Source organism: Herpailurus yagouaroundi, unplaced genomic scaffold (assembly GCF_014898765.1).
Source record: "Herpailurus yagouaroundi ecotype Mexico unplaced genomic scaffold, PumYag 182, whole genome shotgun sequence".
Classification (NCBI taxonomy): Eukaryota; Metazoa; Chordata; class Mammalia; order Carnivora; family Felidae; genus Herpailurus; species Herpailurus yagouaroundi.
Window position 1 is genome coordinate 3,281,341 of NW_024412413.1, and position 17,801 is coordinate 3,299,141.

A 17,801-nucleotide genomic window follows, 5' to 3' on the forward strand; every position below is an offset into this window, starting at 1 on the left:
AAGCCACAGGGATCTCCTTTCAGAGGTCGGCCCACGGTCTGACCCTGCCCCAGGACCTTTGCACATGCTGGGGCCCCCTCCCTGCCACTCAGTCTCAAGGCACCATTTCCCCTCCCAGAGCAACCTCCCTGACCGCTCCCCACACATTCAACGTGGCATTTTGTCACTTCCCTCATGGGTTTGCTCTAACCGGAACGTGGGCAACATGGGTTCTCCTCAGGGTGCTGGGAGGGGATTCCTCGAGGGGATGCAGGTCCACAGATAAAGGCTCAGCAAACGTGACCGCTAGAAACACACCACGTTTCTAAGTCTGCACTCACGCGCAGGATCCCCTGGCTCGAGCCCACGGTCCCCGTCTGTCTACTGTCTGTGAAGGCCCAGGGCCCAGCCTGGCCCAAGAAGAAGCCAAGAAAGGCACGGTGAACGGACAGCAGGCGAGCTCTCAGGCAGCACACCCAGTGGCGGGAGCAGACGTGTCAGCTGTAGGACGCACACACCGGGACTGGCCGGGAGCCCGACGGCGAGGACACCAGTGGCGGGGGAGGGGCCGCTGCCCCGGCACGAGGCCTCCGGCACCCGAGGGACATCCTCACCCTGCGCAGCGTCAGGCCTCAGCCTTCCCCAGCCCTGCACCGGGGCTCCCGGGGACCCACCCTGAGGGCTCAGGAGGACTGGGAGTCCCCACCTGTGGTTTCCGGGCACACACGGCACCGGCTGGGAGGTACTCGGGCGACCAGGGACCCACAGCTTAGCACGTTATCGGCCCGGGAGCTCCGGCCTCCACAGAGACTTGCACTCGGCCCCACACTAAGCCCAGCTGCCCAGAGAGACCACCTGCTCGCACACAACTTCCTCAGCAAACGCCCGCTGTGCGCGTATTATGCACCAGACTTCGTCAGAGGGAACACTGCCGTGATGAAGCAACCGCACCCCGGGCAGAGCAGGCATCAGGTGGCCCCTGTGAGCATATCTTCTGTGTATGCTGGCCCCAGGGGGCTGGCCTGGACACAGCTCCCCACTGGCCCTTGGGCCCCTCGGGAGGTGGGCCCGACACAGGTAGGGCCCGGGGACCCTCTTCCAAGAGCCCTGCCCCCCCATGTGCCGACACAGCACTGCCCAGCCTCCTCCCACGGCACTCGCTTCGGAGCAGTGTGGCCCTTCTGCGGCGGGCCTGGTCTAAGCAGGCGCCCAGTCAAGACTCACTGGATAAGCCAGTGGATGAACCTCAGGGTGAGCCTCCACGGGGTCCTGTCCACCATGTGCTTATGGGCAGACAGCCCTGGACAGGGGTGAGGGCACCTCTCCCCCAGGGGGAGTGGCCATTGGCCAAGTCAGGTACCCCGGGGGCCACCTCACAAGTGCCCAGATTGGGGTGTTCTCGAGCTTTCCCATCCCAACACCCACACGCACCCCCAATACCTCTGTGTATCTCAGCTCCGTCTGAAGGTCAAGGCAGCTGCGGACGCCTCCCCCATCCACAGGCAGTCAGCCCCTCCTGCATCATTGGCAGGAAACCACACTTTACTTAACGTGGCCACCCCCGAGCTCCCTTCCCCAGGAGGCCAACCTGCGGAAGCTCAACACGTGGCTGGGTTCCACCACGTGGCAACTGTGGGCCAAGCCTACGTGGACACGTGTGGACACCCAGATTCCACCCCATGAGCCGCTAGTGCGCTGAGCAAAAAAAGACACACTCACCATCGCAGGTGGTTTCAGAGACGCGGGGCAGCCAAGAGCCAGGTTCTCTTAACACCCTCGGGGGTTAAGCCCCCTCGGCTGGGCCCTGCCCTGCCCTGCCCAGGATGGAGGCTTGGGACCTCAGCCCCGGACTGCCCCTCGGTCTCCTGGCCTCCCCGGGTCAGGTGGGCCCCCTGCGGAACAGAGACGAACGCACCCCCAGCCCTCACCACCGCGCCACCAAGCCCCCCCCCCCCCCCAGCCAGTGCGGGGCAGAGGCTCACAGATTCACACCCTCGGACGCAGCCAGGCAAATCTGCCGGTCCCCCTTCCCGGAAAAAAGACATCCACCTCTTCCAGCGCCTCCTCGCCTGGCGGCACAGAGATGTCTGGATAAATAAACCCAACTGGCATTTGGGGCCGTCTCCCTCCCGTTCTCTGAGAGAACAGCTCCCTGCAAGGCCACGCGGCTCTCTCCCCGAGCCTGAAATACCGACCAGACCCAGGGAGGGTGGGTGTTCCAGCCTGTCCCCCCAGCTGGTGACATATTTAGGTCAATCACAGTGCACAGGGCGCAGGACACAGCAGCACAACCCTACCCGCCCCCCGCCGCCCCCCCCCCCCAACGGCCATCGATTTCTCCCTCCTCCCTTCCCGCTGAGTGGCAACTGCTGAGCCGGTCTCACTCCACCCAGCCTCCCCTCGGGGCCGCCTCTGACCCCAACGCCCTCTGACCTCAGAGCCCAGACCACAGTCTTTCCAGCAGCGACCAGCCTTCCTTCTGCAGAGCCCGGGCCCCGGGCCTGGACACTCGGCTGCCAGAGCGCGAGGCTCCCGGGTCTCAGCACGGGACCACCTCACGTTGACTCCATCGTCCTATCTCCCCTGACCCTCTGTCTCCCTCTCGCAGGAGTTGCTGTAATTAATCAGACTGGGCACTCCGGGTAACCAGGATGGCCCCCCCCCCACCCCGATCCTTAACTCAGTTACAAGTCCCTTGGGCTACGAAGGTGACACGGTGGCAGGTTCTGGTGATGAGGGCACAGACACTTTTGGGGGCCAGGATTCCGCCCCGCATTCCTTCCTGAGACAAGACTGTGTCCAAGGAGGCCCTACCGGGCCCCGGGAGGGAGGGACGGGTCCCTCCTTCCACCTGCCCCACGGGAATCCACAGGTCACAAAACACAGAACGGACCCCTTTCCTGGGTCAGATGGCCCTCAGGAGATGCAGGGGCCCCAGCAGCCCCCTCCTCCCACCCATCTCCTCCCCACCTCTCTCTGGGCCCCACCTGAAGCAGGATTGGAAAAGTGCCCCACCAGCCCTGACCACGAGAGCTCTGACTCTCTGAAGTCCCGTTGTGAGAACTACCAGCACAGAGGACATCCAGTCGCCCACACTTCCACAAGCCCATGCCCTACCCGCGCCATTTTGGTGAAGCATGCCCTCAGGCTGTTTGGAGCCCCTCTCTGCCTCTTCGTGGGGGGCAGGCCGCACCTGGCCTGCCTCACGGGCCGTGGGAGCCACCCTTGCAGGGGACCAGATGCCCATCAGTCCACAGGCACCAGCGGCTAAGTTACAGGCGGGGTCCCCAGGAGCGGGAGCCACACCCTGGCACATCAGACCACCAAGTCAGGGCCCTGCGGGGCAGGAAAGGCGGCCTCGTTAGAGACCACTGGGCCCGCCAGGGTCACACAGTGAGGTCCCCAGCACAGTGATTCGCTCCCTTCCAAGGACTGGTGTGGCCACGGGGGTGTTGCAGCAGAATGCTGGGGGCAGCCGGAAGCCTGGGGGAGGCTGTGGGAGCCCAAATGCCTCCCTGAGGAGGGAGTCTGAATCCCCAGACCTTCTAGGACCTGGGGGTGCGCCTGGAAGACAGGAGTCTGCCCCAGAATTCGTGAATTCCCTCCCTGCACGGCTGTCCAAGGGGGCCCCCATGAGAGCGGCGGGCACATGGCATGATGCCACCCAGTCCCGTGACAGCCGTTGGGCAGCAGACTCAGGGCAGGGGGAGGCCCGGGGGTGTGGTGAGCCCTGAGGGGCACTCAGACTTTCTAAGCCTTGGCTCCCTCGTCCCAAATGCCCCCTTCTTGCAGCGGCAGGGTCCACACAAGCCAGGTCCCGCTCTAGTGGGGGCGTTCGGGGCCCCTTACAGAGACTGCTGACCGCTGCTTGCCAAGGGACAAGGCAAAATGAGCCACAGACGCGGAGCCCCGAAAACAGCAGGGTGTGGTAAGGCGCTCCGTGCAGGGCTCGCGCACAGAGTCCAGCAGGCGCCCCCGCCCCGCCGGGCCCCCCACCCCGAGCCTGAGAGGCGGGCAGGGTCGGCAAGCTGACCGGGGACTCCGGGCACCTCCTCCACTGCCAGCCCACGGCCACCCGGACTCGGAGGGACAGAGAGAGGACGCCCTGGGCCATGCCCACCACACACCCCGACAGCGTGGGCCACGGCCCAACCCAGCGCCCCAGCCTCCAGGGGAGTCACTGGGAGGAAGGAACCAGCTTCCAGGCTATTTTTAAACGTGTAAAAGTAGAACTCTCAAGCAGGAGTCCTCCTGGCACAGAATCCAACAGCCGCAGCCACAGCCAGAAATAAAAATCAAGTGATAATCCTTAAATAAAACTCCTTCCCACCGGCCGGGCCTGCAAACACAGAGACCTCTGGGAAAGCTGCTCCGGCTGGCCACGTGGGAGGCAGCACACCTGGGGGCCCCAGGCTCCGCCCCACCCTTCCTCCTGCCCTGCAGCCTGCACCCTCCCCACCCACAGCCTGCCGGCCCAACTCGCCCGCTGGCCATCGCCTCGGACCTTTCTAGAAGGCAGAACCACGTGCTCCCCACAGTGACCAGGTATCAGGCTCTAAGCCGAGGGCACGCCGAGGGCTGCGTTTAATGACCAGCAAAAAAGCGCCCACGACAACTCCCTTCGCCCTCAGCTTCTCCAGGAGAAACACCGTTCGGGATGGGCAACTTCCGCCCGCACAATGTCTCCGACGTGGACTTCGCTTACTGTGGTGCCACCAACCTCCAAGAATCAGCGACCATGCTGTCTGGCCCTCAGGGGGCGGCACCTGCCGTGCCGGGCTGCTTAGACACCGGCCTACCGCAGGGTTAGGTCCCTCTGGGGAAACCAGCTGGGGTTTTGGGGGAACAAGCAGCGGGTTAACATTCTTTCCATGTAAAATAATGAGAAATAGGATCTCATCCGGGGTTTTGACCCAGAACGGCTGTCTTTCAGGAACCGACAGCCCCTCAGCACAGATGACGTGGCTTCATGGGGCCGCCCGAGGTCTGGGCTCTGGGGCCCCGGACCCAGAAACAGAAAGTGTGTGTGTGCCCATCCCTGGTCCCTCTCTCTTTCCCACCAGCACTGAGTGCCCCGCAGCTGAGCCCACCATGCCCAGCCCTTCCCCACAGCAATGAGCTATTTTCTAAGCACCTGCACCCTGCACAGCTCTGGGGTGGGGGCCGCCGGGACTCTGCCCCCAACAAGGCAAGACCAGGCCCTGAGTTTCCGAGTGGGTGAGCTCACCAGGGAGCAAATGTGACACATATAAAACACATGCTTAAGGACCAAACACCAGACAGGGTGAGAGCAGGGAAGGGCGTATCTGGAGGACCTGAGCTGTGGGAAGTGCCCGCCGGGACCTGGGAGGATGTGCAGAAGCGTGCCCGGTGGAAGGAACAGTCTGTCTGTCCACTCATCCATCCACCCGCCTACCCACAGACACACACATCCATCCATCTATCCGCTCACCCACTCACTCACCCTCCAGCCATCTACCCATTCACCCACTCACCCACTCATCGGCCCATCCATCCATCCACCCACCTACCCATTGACTCATCCATCCACTCACCCACCCACCCACTCACCTACCCACTGACTCATGCGTCCATAGACTCGTCCGTTCAAATACGCACTGAGCACCCACAACCACTAGACCACGAGCCTAACCTATGGGGATACGTAGATAAGGCGCCGGCCACCTTCACTCTGTCACACGAGAATCCGGCTCAGTAGAGGAGACGCGACGTGAAGTTCCCACATGGAGCTGGAAGAAAGTTGGGGCAAGCCCACGTCACAGGGCGGCCCGCTGGACCGGCGTGGCCTCGTCCCTGGGGGTCTCGGCAGGAGGGGACCAGCCAGGGGGCGGCAGAGGCCGGGGAAGGCAAGGTGCCGTCCCCACGCGGGAGCTCAGGCACGCCAGCGTAAGCGGGATCCCATCCTCTGGCCTCCTCACCGCCCAGGGAGCAGGTGAGGTGTTCAGTGGGTGAATGCGGGGCGTCAACGAGAAAGCTCCCAGAGCTCGCGTGGCTCCTGACGAAACACATCCCACGGAGCTCGGTTCTGTCCTCTTCCAAAGTGCCCGTCAGGGGACACTGCCAGACCCTGGACACAGAGCTGTCAAAACACCACACGGGCAGGCCCGCTGGAGCTTGCTCCCTGACTTCGCCCCCCACCCAAGAGTCCCGTAGCCCTGGGTCCCACGGGGCGAGCCCAGCACCGGCAGGCTCCGGGGGTGGCTCCTCTGAAGTAGGAGCTGGGCAGGCGGGGCGCTCAGCCGGGCACTGAGACGGCCCTGCCTGGGGCGGGGTGAGCTGGGCTCTGTGCTCGTCGAGGAGTCGGGGCCCAACATCCGCAACGCATAATGGAAGGGCAGATTCTCACCGGGAGTAGAAGGGATCCGGATCTGCCTTCCTCTTCGCTGAACAACACCGATTTAACGGCAGGAGCAGAGTCAAACCAACCAACGAAACGCCAGACTCCCAGATGGACATCTGCGGGCCCACATCCACCACCACGTGGCCAACCCCACACCGAGCCCTGCAGCCAGTAGGCCTGGAGTGGGGCCTCACCTCGTCTGGACAACTCCCGCCCCCTCCAAACCGTAAGCAGGCAGCAGGCAGCTCCCAAAGCCCCTGCTGGCAGAGGACTTTGTGGGTGAGAAAGCACTTGCCTGCCCTCAACCACCCAACTGGCTGCTCAGAAACTTCCCTTCCCTCCAGGGCCCTTCCTTGAAGTCTCGGCATCAGAGAGAGATGCTCCAGGCCACGGGAGTGAAACCCTCTCAGGCGGGAAACAGACAGCCACGCTGACCCGCGGTGGCTCGGAGCAGGAAGGGGCGCACCGGGGCTCAGAAGCAAAGGGCGTCCTCTGCCCAGCCACGCTCTGCATGAGCTAACTGCCGTCTGCCCATCTGCGTCCGCCGGGAACCCACATGCATCTGGCCCTGGGTGGGTGTCGGTGGCCCAGTGAGCACGGTCCCTACGCCATGGGGGCTCAAGACCCCAGGGTGGGCCCCCCAGGGAGGATTCCACAGGCCTTCGCATCAACACAGAACCCGTGCATGGGTAGGGAGGTTCAGGCTTCGCCTGGCAACCAGGAAGCCTCCAGACCCCGGAGGCCCCATCAGCATTTCCTCCAAGAGCCAAATTCCACCCCAAGTCCCTTTCGGAGAGAATCTCCTTTCCCAGGGCCCACACCCAGCAGGAGGTGGAGAAAGGCAGAGAAACTGTGGACCGCTTACTGGGTGCTTGTGCTTAAAAAGCAGTAACAACCGAAATGCATCTCGGGCTAAATGCAAATGCACGATGCTTTTAACTTACTTATGCACTTCTTTAACAAATTTAGGCTCCTGCCTCCAGTCACGAGCCGGGACGCATTTCCAACTCACAGTCTCCACCCTACGTCATTTTCTCTCAGGAACATTTGTACTGTTCAATATTTCATAACCAAGAAAGCCGCTGCACACTCGGGCTATTTCCTCCTCCCCACAAAAAACAATAGTCTGCTTTCTGGGAGAAAGTACTACAGATAATTGAATGGAGTTTCAACACCGGCCACGTAGGCGTTTTGCAGAGGGGGAGCTGAGGCCGTGAACGGGTGAACGTCCGCAGCCGGCCGCGACCCGGCGGCCGACTCGAGGACTAGAAGCGTGGGTGCCGACCGCAGACCCGAGCTCCCCCGAGCCCACGTCAGCACCCCTCCTGCGGGGCCAGGGCACAGAGGCCGGTCCAGCAGCAACCCAAAGCACCCTGTGGGTCTCAAGGATGCTGTATATCCTCTCGTGCATGCTCTGCTCCCCCAGCTACTGAGTGGGAAGAAACAGCGGAGGAAGAGATGGGCTCTCCTGTGCAGATTCCAACCCGACCGAGTTTTTCTGCAATTAATTCCTCCACCCACACGGCCCAGGACGTTGTGCCAGATGCTCAACAGGGGCGGCCAAAGGACCACCTGAAACTATGAACCTGGCCGGAGGAAAGAAACTCGCCACCCAGGGCACAGGCGGTTAAACCCCGCCAAAGCCACACAGCAGGTGTAACGCGGGGCAGGGACGCTGTCTAGGTACCATTCTGGAGGGACCTCCGGGAGGCAATGGAAATGGGAGAAAGTGAGACCGGGATAACATTCATCTAAGGAGGAAGTTAAGAACGTACGTGTTTGTTTCTACAAAAGAGTCAGTTGAAGCATAAGCCGTAAAATCAAAAGACACTGGTTATCTATAGAGGAAAAGAAGGAAGGGGGTGTGCACAGGAAGAGAAACCGATTTCTCTGAATATGCCTGGACCTTGCAACCATGCAAGCAATTTTAGACGACTGCAAAAATAAGTTTGGTTCTAACGAGAACTCTTCACAATACGTGTCACGGGACAAAAGGACACAGCATCACACCTGTGACACTCTTCACCTGAATCTCATCCTGAGGGAACATCAGACAAACCCAAATTGAGGGACGTGCACTCTTCAAGAACGCCAACACCAGGAAACACGAAGGCAGGCCGTAACCGCTCCGGGAGACGGACCGAAGAGACGGGACGCCTGAGTGTAACGTGTGACCGGGGACCCTCTTCTGCTAAAAATTACAGGACAGCACACTGTGACAAACAGTGAGGCTGCAGTAAGGCCTTAGGTTAGACAATTGTGTGGAATGGACGTTAATTTCTGGAGGTCGGTAACGGTACTGGTTCGGCAGGTAAGAGAGTACCTGCTTTCAGGAAACACACACAGGAGAGCTCCAGAACATCACGTCTGCAGAGGACCACAGGCAGGTGGATGGGAGGAAGGACAGGTGGGCGCACGGATGGACAGATGGACGGATGGTTGGGAACGGGACAGACAGGCAGACAAGCACGGTAAAATTGAACCTTGGGGACGATCTGGCTGAAAGGACTACAGGGATTCTTTGTGTTATTCTTGTGACCTTCCTGCAAATCGGGAATCGGGTCAAAATAAAAAGTGAATGGAAAACAAGAGTCATCTCTAAAAATCTAAATCACTCACGAGAACTAGGATTTTCAGCCTGAGAGATCAGAGAACAGTCTGATGAGGTCGAGTAAAGACCCTGGGACGTGAGAACAGGGTCTCGGGGAAAAACCGCGCACCAGCACTCGCAGCAGCCAAACGCGGAGGCAACGCAGGCGCCTGTCAACAGATGGACACACAGACACAATGTGGTCCAGTCACACAGCCGAACGGCGCTCAGCCTTGCAAAGGAAGGGAGTGCTGCCACGTGCTGCCACACGGCCACACGGATGAACCTGAGGATATCACGCCCGACCCCAAAACACAAACACTGTAGGTTCCACTTGCATGAGGTCCCTGCAGAAGCCAAACCCCCAGAGACGGACGGAAGGACGCTGGCTGCCGGGGCTGGGGGAGGGGCACGGGGACTTGACGTTTAATGGGCACAGGGTTTCAGTTTCACAAGCTGACCACACGGTGACGGTCGTGTGGCACCGCGAACGTGTCAACACCACAAGCGGTGCACGTCAAATGGTCACGATGGCAAATCTTGTGTTGTGTATATTTTATCACAATTTTTTTTTAAAGGAAAAAAAAGAAAACCCCAGGTATTGGATGTGAATTCAAATGATCTGTGTGAACTCAGGACGCCCTATCTCTGCCCACTGGAAACATCTAGAAACAGTGACAGCAGCGAGTATGCCAGAAGGCTTATTTAGCTTCTAAACACCACTCTCGACCGAAAGGAATCAGGAGAAATGGCTAATTCCAGGACGGGGGCAAGAGATGATGAAGAGCCTGGAGCATCTGTCACACCAGAGAGCTCACGGAGGAGTGACTGACGTCGAAAGGACTCAGAAGCAAAACCGAAGCACCACCCAAGGCCCAGCGGTGGGTCTATCTGGGCACCGACGGGTAGCAGCGATTCAGACACGTCAGCTGTGTTTAAGGCCATGATCGCATGAGGACAGCGAAAAACCCACAAAAGCCCAACACCCTCGATGGTCACCTTTGGGAGATGCTCTAAGTAGGGAATCAGCTCATTATTCTGAAAACCAGACAATAAAGGAAAAAAGTTCAAGCATGTATCCTGCCTCTGCTTATACGAACCATCCCCGGGAGCAACCAAGTAGTTAGGTTTTCAGAACCACGTCGGTGAGTAAATGGAGGACGACTGGAGGGGTCGGGAACGACCATTCCGGAACGTCCAGGGCACGGCGGATGGAAGCCATGACAGCCAAGGGCGGAAACCACCTCAGGGAAGCCGCCACCGAGGGAGTCCTCCCAGAGAGCGCCCCGTGTTGAGTCCACGGGGACGCCCTGAGCAAGGTCCAGGGCGGAGGCCCCGCCAGAGCTGGCCTGGTTTCCTCCACCAAGAGCAGAGACGCAGACAACTGGCAACACAGGAGCCTGGAGACATGCGCCAGCCACTCCACGCGGGGCCTGGGTGCCGTTCTCGGAGTTGCGGAAAAACCGGCAGACAGTCGGGGAAATCTGAGCTTACGACGGGGGTCTGACGACATGAAAAGATAACCTGATGCTTTCAGTTGTGAGTATCAGACTCACGGCTTTCGTTTTTAAAACACGACGAACTGCCTGCCGAAAATACAGACGAAGGATGAGAGGCTGGCGGGAACCCGCCTGCCGCAGCCGCCTCTCGCTGGAGCTGACGGTGAGCGCGCGAGATGCTCTACCTCTGTGTCTGTCTGAAATGTTCCTAGTTCAAAACGAGTGCCCACAGCTGCCACCCCACAGCTATCAAAACTGACGTGGATGCTTTCGCGACGTGAGCTACCCAAGAGTAAACCAGAAGCTCTTTTGGCAAAACACTGAGGCCGGACCCGAGGGCTCCCCACCACGGCTCAGACACCTGTTGTCACGTGCAGGCGAGGGCCCCCACGTGGCTGCAGAGCAGGGGCGCCCACGGCTAGAGCTCAGTGGACACTCAGTGTGTGGACCCCGAGGGAGAGGTGTCCGTGGGCCGGCAAGGGCACAGCCGCTGGGTCCGGAGCGCGGAAGGAGACAGGAAGGGAGGGGACCTGCCCGCGGACCCTTCCTCCTGGACCCGGTGGCTCCTGGCCAGGAGGCCGCGCCTTCCTCCCTGTATCGTCCCGGCAGCTGTAGCTGCCACCGCGGCATCAGCCGTGGAGGCTCCACGTGGCGCAGCGGGGTCACTCGCGTGGGCGCCGGGGCGAGTCTGCCTGCTTCCGACCCCTCGCCGGCGAGAGGGCTTCCCCGGGGAAGGTCACCCTCCCCAGCCCTGCGGTTCCCGTCTGCAGAGCAGGGAGACAGAGGGAGGCGGGACGTCCAATGAGATCGTGTGTGCGAGGACCCGGGAGACGCCTCCGCAGCAGTTTCTACCACTGCTACGCAAGAGGTCTCGGCTCGCGGCAGCGGGGAGGTGTGGTTAAGCTCGCCGATGGCCCAGATCCCGAGGCGTGCGGCCACCTGACGACGAAATCCTCGGGCTCCCCCTCCCTCCGCGATGCGACAGCAAACAGACCAGAGTGGACAGTCTCAGTCTCTTCGCCACGCTCTGACCCGTTCTGAGCTAAGTGCTGGAAATGATGCACCAGATTCCCTGAAAGCACCGGACTCTCCAGGGAGCCTTTTATCCCTTCCCGGTGGCGTCCCCCTCACCCCCGAGCAACGACGTCGCAGCTGTGCGGACAAGAGCTCGGGTCTTAGTGGAGCAGCAGAGGGAGCCTCAGGAAGCCCGTGCCCACGGGGCCAGGCCCGTCCCCACCACGACCGAGCCCAGGGACAGCGGTCACGGGGCTTCCCCAACCCAAACAGCCTGTGCGCTTCTGCGGGACGGCATCCTCCCATCCCCCCACCGGTACTCACGTAAGAAGTGCTTTTCCAATAAGGCGATCTCCAGGTGACCTTTGATCTCATTTAATCGGTCAAACTCTGTCCGGTTAAAGTCCTGGACTCCTGCAGCCATGATGAGGGTCCCCGGACCAGCCTACGAGAGATACACCGAGACTCAGAGGAGCCGCCTCGAGACGTCCCGCCTGCACGTCAACTGGTTCTCCGAGGGGTACCCTGAGGACCCCTCATCTGCAAGGGCCAGGCCCACAGAGCCCCCGGGGAAGACAAGGAGGGCCTCTGCCACGAAGCGGGTATCCCTTCACCTCAGCTTCACCTGCCGGTGGAAGGGACATCTTCAGCTGCTGGTGGAGCCCAGGCGAGGTCAGCTTTTAGAAAGGATTTAAAAAAAAAAAAAAAAAAAAACCCACGATGCTAAGCCTCTTGACGGCCACAGCACTCGGGCCGCAGAGGGAAGGAAACCACAGACACCCAGGCCGGCCAGCGAGGCACCCTCCGGGGAGGCGGGTGAGCCCAGCCACGAGACCTGTCCCCCTCGCGCCCCAGAGCTGGAGTGACAGGACTCCGGGTCGGCGGGGTGGGCACGTCCACGCGCCAGGCTGCGTAAATTCTGCAAGAATGGCGGCTCCCGAGGCGAGCGAACTCCAGACCGGGGCCTGTCCCGTTCCACGGAGGGCTAATTAAAACCACCGCCTGACGTCCCCAGGGGTGCAGGGCAGGCTCCGGTTACAGATGACCGCGGCCCGCTGCCACTCGCCCAGGGGCCTGGCACGGTGGCTGCTCGCCTCCTGCTGACGGGAGGGGAAGGGGAGCAGGGCAGGCCAGCACAGCCAGGCCCCCCACCCACCGGGCGCACAAGGAGCGCTCGGCTCACACACTGGACCCTTCCACGGTCGCCCCCACAGCTGCATCCTGACGCTGACCTGGCCAGAAGCAGCAGCCGTGCGTCCCCCGCGATGCGACGGGGGAGGATCGGACTCTGGTCCTGGTCTCCGTGAGCCCCCTCCAGGCTGGGGGAGGGTGGAAGGGGACCCACAGCCCGGACAGGGCTCGACAGGCCTCGTGACCCCTCCTCCACAGACACAAGCTGCCTGCTCCAGGCCACACCCCAGCAAAGAGATGCTGACGGTGGGAGGCCAACGGGTCCCGTGGCTGCCCTGACACTTGACCTGTCGGGACTTTCTCGCTTCTGGGGTGTGAGTCGCCCTGCTGACCTGCACCCCCCATGGCCTGGCAGCAGTGGACATGGGCATTGGGGATACTTCCAGCTGCCCTACCAGGAGGAAGAAGGCGCATGCCTGACCCACTCACCCTGCAAACGAGCTCGTCCCTCCCCTGCCCGCCCCTCCCCCTCCCCCTCCCCCACCTCCATGACGGCCAAGGCAGCAGCCACGCAGCGGAGGGCAGAGGCTGGCCAGGAGAGGCGGCTCCGCACCGACAAACGCTCGACTCCATCCTATCCACCAACTCCTCCCCAAAAGCGAGCGGGATGACCCCCAGTTTATGGGGCCATGTCTGAAATGCTGTGATGCGGGTCAGGCTCTAGGATGCTGGAGTCGAGGCCGTCCGGAACTTGCCCTTGTGCTTCCAGAATCCCTACAGGGCCCCCTCGGGTCTAGCAGAGCCAGGGCCCCTCAGGGTGTGGGGCAGACTGAGCCGAAGCCCAGTGGACGGCAGGAATGGGGAGGAGTGGCTCCGGGGAGCCGAGCGGCTGGCCGGGAGCACCGATGGGGACAGTGGGCCGCAGGTCTGAGCCCCTCTGCGAGCCCCTTCAGCTGACCCCTTCTCGGACCCCGCCCCCCCCCCCCACGCCCTTGCCCTCAATCACCACGTCCACTTAGCGAGAGCAGCCAGTCACAAAAGGGCAGGTGCTATAGGCTTCTCTCACGTGACGTCCCTGGAGGAGTCGCGCACAGAGACAGAGTGGGTGGGTGGGCGCCAGGGGCTGGGGCACGGGTGGGGACAGGGCTTCAGTGTGGAGAGACGATGGCGGTTCTGGAGGTGGACGGGGGGGGGGGTGACACGCTCAATGCCGGCGAACAGAACACCCGACCGCAGCTAAAATGGGGAGTTCTACGTTAAGTATGCGTTACCACAGTAAGAAACCTCAAGTGAAGAGAACAAAGCCTAAGCACAGAGGTGTCCAGCCTCCCTCACAGCAAGAGCCGCGCCATCAGAGCCCCACTCTTCACCCGTCAGGCCGGCAGAGCAGAAAGCCTGAGGACACCCCGAGCCAGTGACAGGCGTGGGACGTGGGCCCTCTCAGGCAGCCATGGGAACCAACTGTACCCCGCAGGAGGGCGGCCTGGTCACAGCCACCGGGAGGACGGATGTCGTGGACCCAGCACGCCCACCTGGGGGACACGGGGTCACAGGTCACAGGTCGCTTCAGTGGGGAGAGCTTCACGTGTCGATGGCACAACCCTCGTGGGAGCCCAAGCCCAGCGCCCCCGCCACGGACAGAGTCCCGGTCGGCTGTCTGTTCACACAGCCCCTGTGCCCGCCACCCCTCAGACCTCCCCGCACCCTCAGACGTGACCTCAAAGAGGGCACGGGCACGGCTGGGCCCCGAGACCCTCCGCACCATCGGCCGCCACCCTCACGCAGGGGCCGTGCTCTAGGGTGAGTCCGGGTCTCTCTGCAGACAGCACCCAGGGCAAGGCGGCTGCCGCTAAGCCCCAGCAGGATGGACAGACGGACGGAGCACGGAGCCAGAAGAGAGCTCTGCAGGATCCCTGTCACACCCCAGGGTGAGCTCAGACCCGCGCGTGGGGACTCATGCTCCCGAAGCGCCCCCGGCACACTCGACCCAAAGGCCACCGTCGGAGCCGTGGCTCCCGGCGCCCGGGGGGGCACGGGCCAGAACGGGGGACACACCGCCTTCCTTGCAAGACAAGCCCGTGGCGCTCTGCATCACGTGTACCAGGAGACAAGGCAACAAGGGACCCTGCGGCTGGAGGAGCAGCTGGGGGACCACGGCCCACACCCCGGCAGGCTCCCCTCCCGGCTCCGCAGCGCCCGGCCCACCTGATCAGGCAGCCCGGCTCCGAGTGAATTATTCAGTCCCGCCAGGAGCGCACTCGTAGTCCCCGTTCTGGTCTGAGGCATTAATAATAGAAGGAGCCAGGGAGGACGAGCACTCACAGCCCACCCCTAGAAAGGAAACTAGCTCGGGCGCTCAGAGGAGAAACCAGCAGGCCGCCAATATGGTCCCCCATGCCGGGCAGGATGGCTGCGGGCGTCTTCCCCGGCGACGGGGAGGCCTCAGGCAGTGGTGCCCACGACGGCGAGCCCCGCGATCACACCTGGCCAGGGAGCCCGCCCCAGCCCCCGAAGACACACAAGCTTCCAGAAGGCAGAGCCCACTCAGGCCTAGTTCCCACCGTAGCCACGCTGTCTAGCTGCCCCACTAAAGGGCACCCTGCTGACGGGCCCACAGGGGACGGTGAGGACCCAGCCTGGGCTCGGCCAGCTGCCGAGGGTCGGGAACGTCAGGCTGGGGTCTCTGCCTCACTTCCGCACCAGAAGTCGGCCAGCCACCCAGAAAACCAGTGAGGAAAGAAAAGAAATCCAGCTGCTGGACAGACCCGTGGTGAAGGCAGGCTGTCTGATCCTCAGTCGGTGGGGGGTATGAACCCCGGGCACTGAGGGCTGTTCCGGGACAAGATGAGGACAGAGGGGAGGCCAGCCCGGGCAGGACGGGGCTGCCGAGTGCATGCTCTGCTTGGCCACCTGAGGTCGGGGGATGGCCCCCAGGCCTACACTTCCGGACATGGGGACGAGGCCAAGCAGAGCAGGGGACGTTCCCGCTGCCAGGAGGCCCGCACAGCATACTCACAGGGTCCCTCAGCTCCTCACTGTCCCGGGGCGAGGTCCGAGGTATTCTCAGGGGAACTTCATCTCCGCATTCAGTGTCCGAGGCATTTGGAGACTCTGCTAGATCGAGGAAGTCATCTCTCTTGTGACCTCTGAACCTGATTTTGTCCAGCCTCCTTAGCATGTTCAGCACTGAGCCTCTCTGCTTTACCTTAACATGACGGTCGGGGTCCCTGCAAGAGAAGGGGGGAGGCTCGGTCACTCGCCTGCCGGCCACCTGCCCACGTGGCACGCCCACCAGCCTGAACACACGGTTCTCCCGCACACACCTCGGTCCCGTGGCCAAGCCCTGTCCTCAGGGAGCAGTCAGTCTGGCTTTTCAAGGAACGCTCGGGACCCACCGGCTCCCACCTTGCACCTACCAGCCTGGGTCCCTCCATCACCCCCACTCAGCTGGCCAAGCTCCTACCACTGCCCCCGACCAACATCACCCCCCACCATGTACCCCACAAGACAGGAGGAAGCCAAGTCTGTCAGCAGGACCTTCCCGGCCATAATGACGGCCAGCCTGGTGCATGGGAGGCCAGAGACCCTGGGTCTCATCAGAAGCCCTCCTAACCAGCCAACCATCAAGGACACGGTCAGAGCTGTGGCTCCACACGCTGCCCAGACAGAAGCAGACACCCGAAAACTGCTAGAATGCTCGGCATTAGGGCGTCTCAGTGGCTCCCTTCTGAACCCAGTGGGGCCCCGGCTTCGTGTCCCCCGGCTGGGCCTGGTCCCCTCACCCAGGTCACCACCCAGGCTGCTCTGTCTGCCTAAAGCACCTTCCCGCTCGCCTGGGCAGCCCTTGCTCGGCTTCCAGAGGCGGCTCATTCTTGCTCAGAGAGGTCGTCCCACACACAAGGGCTGGTCAGGAGCCCCGCACTCGCCCGCCTGCCTCCCCAGCACGGCCCCAGCCCACAGACTGCCCGCCAGGCTCCTCCAGCCAGGAATGACGGCAGCAAAGACCTGACCTGGGGGGTCACACCGAGGGAGGACACGTGTAAGTTCAGACCCACGTGCTCACCCGGGGACGGACGTGTCGTGGGGTGCCCCACATCTCTGTGCCGTGGCCAGGAAAGGCAAGGCGCCCCACCAGGACCCCCAGGGACAGAGCCAATAGCTCATCTGCACGTCCAGCCGACCTCGCTCCAAAGCCTACAGCAGAGGCCACAAACCCCACCGAGTCCCAATCGCACAGCTCCTGGGCCGTGAGGCCTTGGGTCCCTGCGAGGGTGGGGGCCTGGACAAGACTGCTGCAGCCTGCTTTGCTGCTTACCGCCTTTCTAGGCCCCGGCTCCGCCTCTGAGATGGGAATGAGAGGAGTAAGACCAGAGAGTTCCAGGAGCTCCAGACCAGAGAGCTCCGGGGGCTCCAGGTGACACACCCCGGGAGCCTGCCGCCGGCCCCAGAAAACAGGCCAGCACCCCCGGGCAAGGCGGGCAGGGAGGGGGCTGAGCAGCATGGAACCCGTCAACTCGGCCCCGGCGGTCCCACTGGGGAAATCTCACGGAGAACCGCAACGCGGGGAGAGGCGCTTCCTGTTTGGGACCGTTTGGGGTGGAGCCGGCGCAGGGCTGTCAAAGGGCCCTTCGATCACAGCCCCCCACCGCCAGGGGCCCTCTGCCCCCTCGGCAAGCTTTCCTGCCCTGAGCAGGGGATGCCAGCAGTGGGGCCCGCAAGGCCCCAGCCGAGATGGACCAGACCTTGCTCTGGTCCTCGAGAACAGCGGAGGCATGTGGGGGGGAGGGGCTGCAGGGGCTCCTTCCAGCCTGCCTGGGACACCACAACGTGGCCCCGTGTGGCCCTAGGGGCAAAAGCCACAGGACACACAATGCCCAGTGCCCCCAGGGACCCAGGGGAGCCCAGAAAGGGCGATGGGGGCCCTGGGGGAGGGGCAGCACTGCTCCTCTGGAGGGGTGGGGTGGGGTGGGGGCGGCCACCTGGACAACCAGCGCCAGATGGATGAAACGGGTGAATGAAGGAAAACACACACACACACACACACACACACACACACACACACACACACACCCACCCCTGAAGACAAGAGAACTTCGTGCCGACCAAGTCCCTAGAGTGGGGGTAACAGTCTGTGTAATAGAAATGACAAAAATAATCACAGAGTAAAAGGGTCTGATAATCAACTGGACAAAAGTAAATCTCCACTTGCTAAAAACAATGCAGTGCG

The 17,801-nt window shown here is 62.3% G+C and overlaps 2 protein-coding genes across 4 annotated transcripts in view; both read right to left on the minus strand.

Annotated features, from left to right (window-relative positions):
- GRAMD4 (GRAM domain containing 4) overlaps window positions 1-17,801 on the minus strand; it is a 66,796-nt gene that overhangs the window by 29,270 nt on the left and 19,725 nt on the right. For 2 of the 3 annotated variants that reach the window (XM_040490526.1, XM_040490527.1), the window contains exons 2-3: window positions 15,591-15,801; window positions 11,768-11,888 (exon numbers count right to left, since the gene is read on the minus strand). In XM_040490526.1, coding sequence (XP_040346460.1) covers window positions 11,768-11,888; window positions 15,591-15,752 — 283 coding nt within the window. In that variant the 5' untranslated portion in view covers window positions 15,753-15,801. Of the gene's footprint in view, window positions 1-11,767; window positions 11,889-15,590; window positions 15,802-17,801 lie in introns of those variants that run through there. The other variant, XM_040490528.1, reaches the window with a different exon arrangement.
- LOC121040157 (uncharacterized) lies at window positions 5,535-11,759 on the minus strand. The gene is made up of 2 exons (XM_040490529.1): window positions 6,347-11,759; window positions 5,535-6,067 (listed from the first exon to the last, which is right to left on the minus strand). Exons 1-2 carry the CDS (start codon window positions 7,006-7,008, stop codon window positions 5,692-5,694), a joined length of 1,038 nt encoding a protein of 345 aa, XP_040346463.1. The 5' UTR covers window positions 7,009-11,759; the 3' UTR covers window positions 5,535-5,691.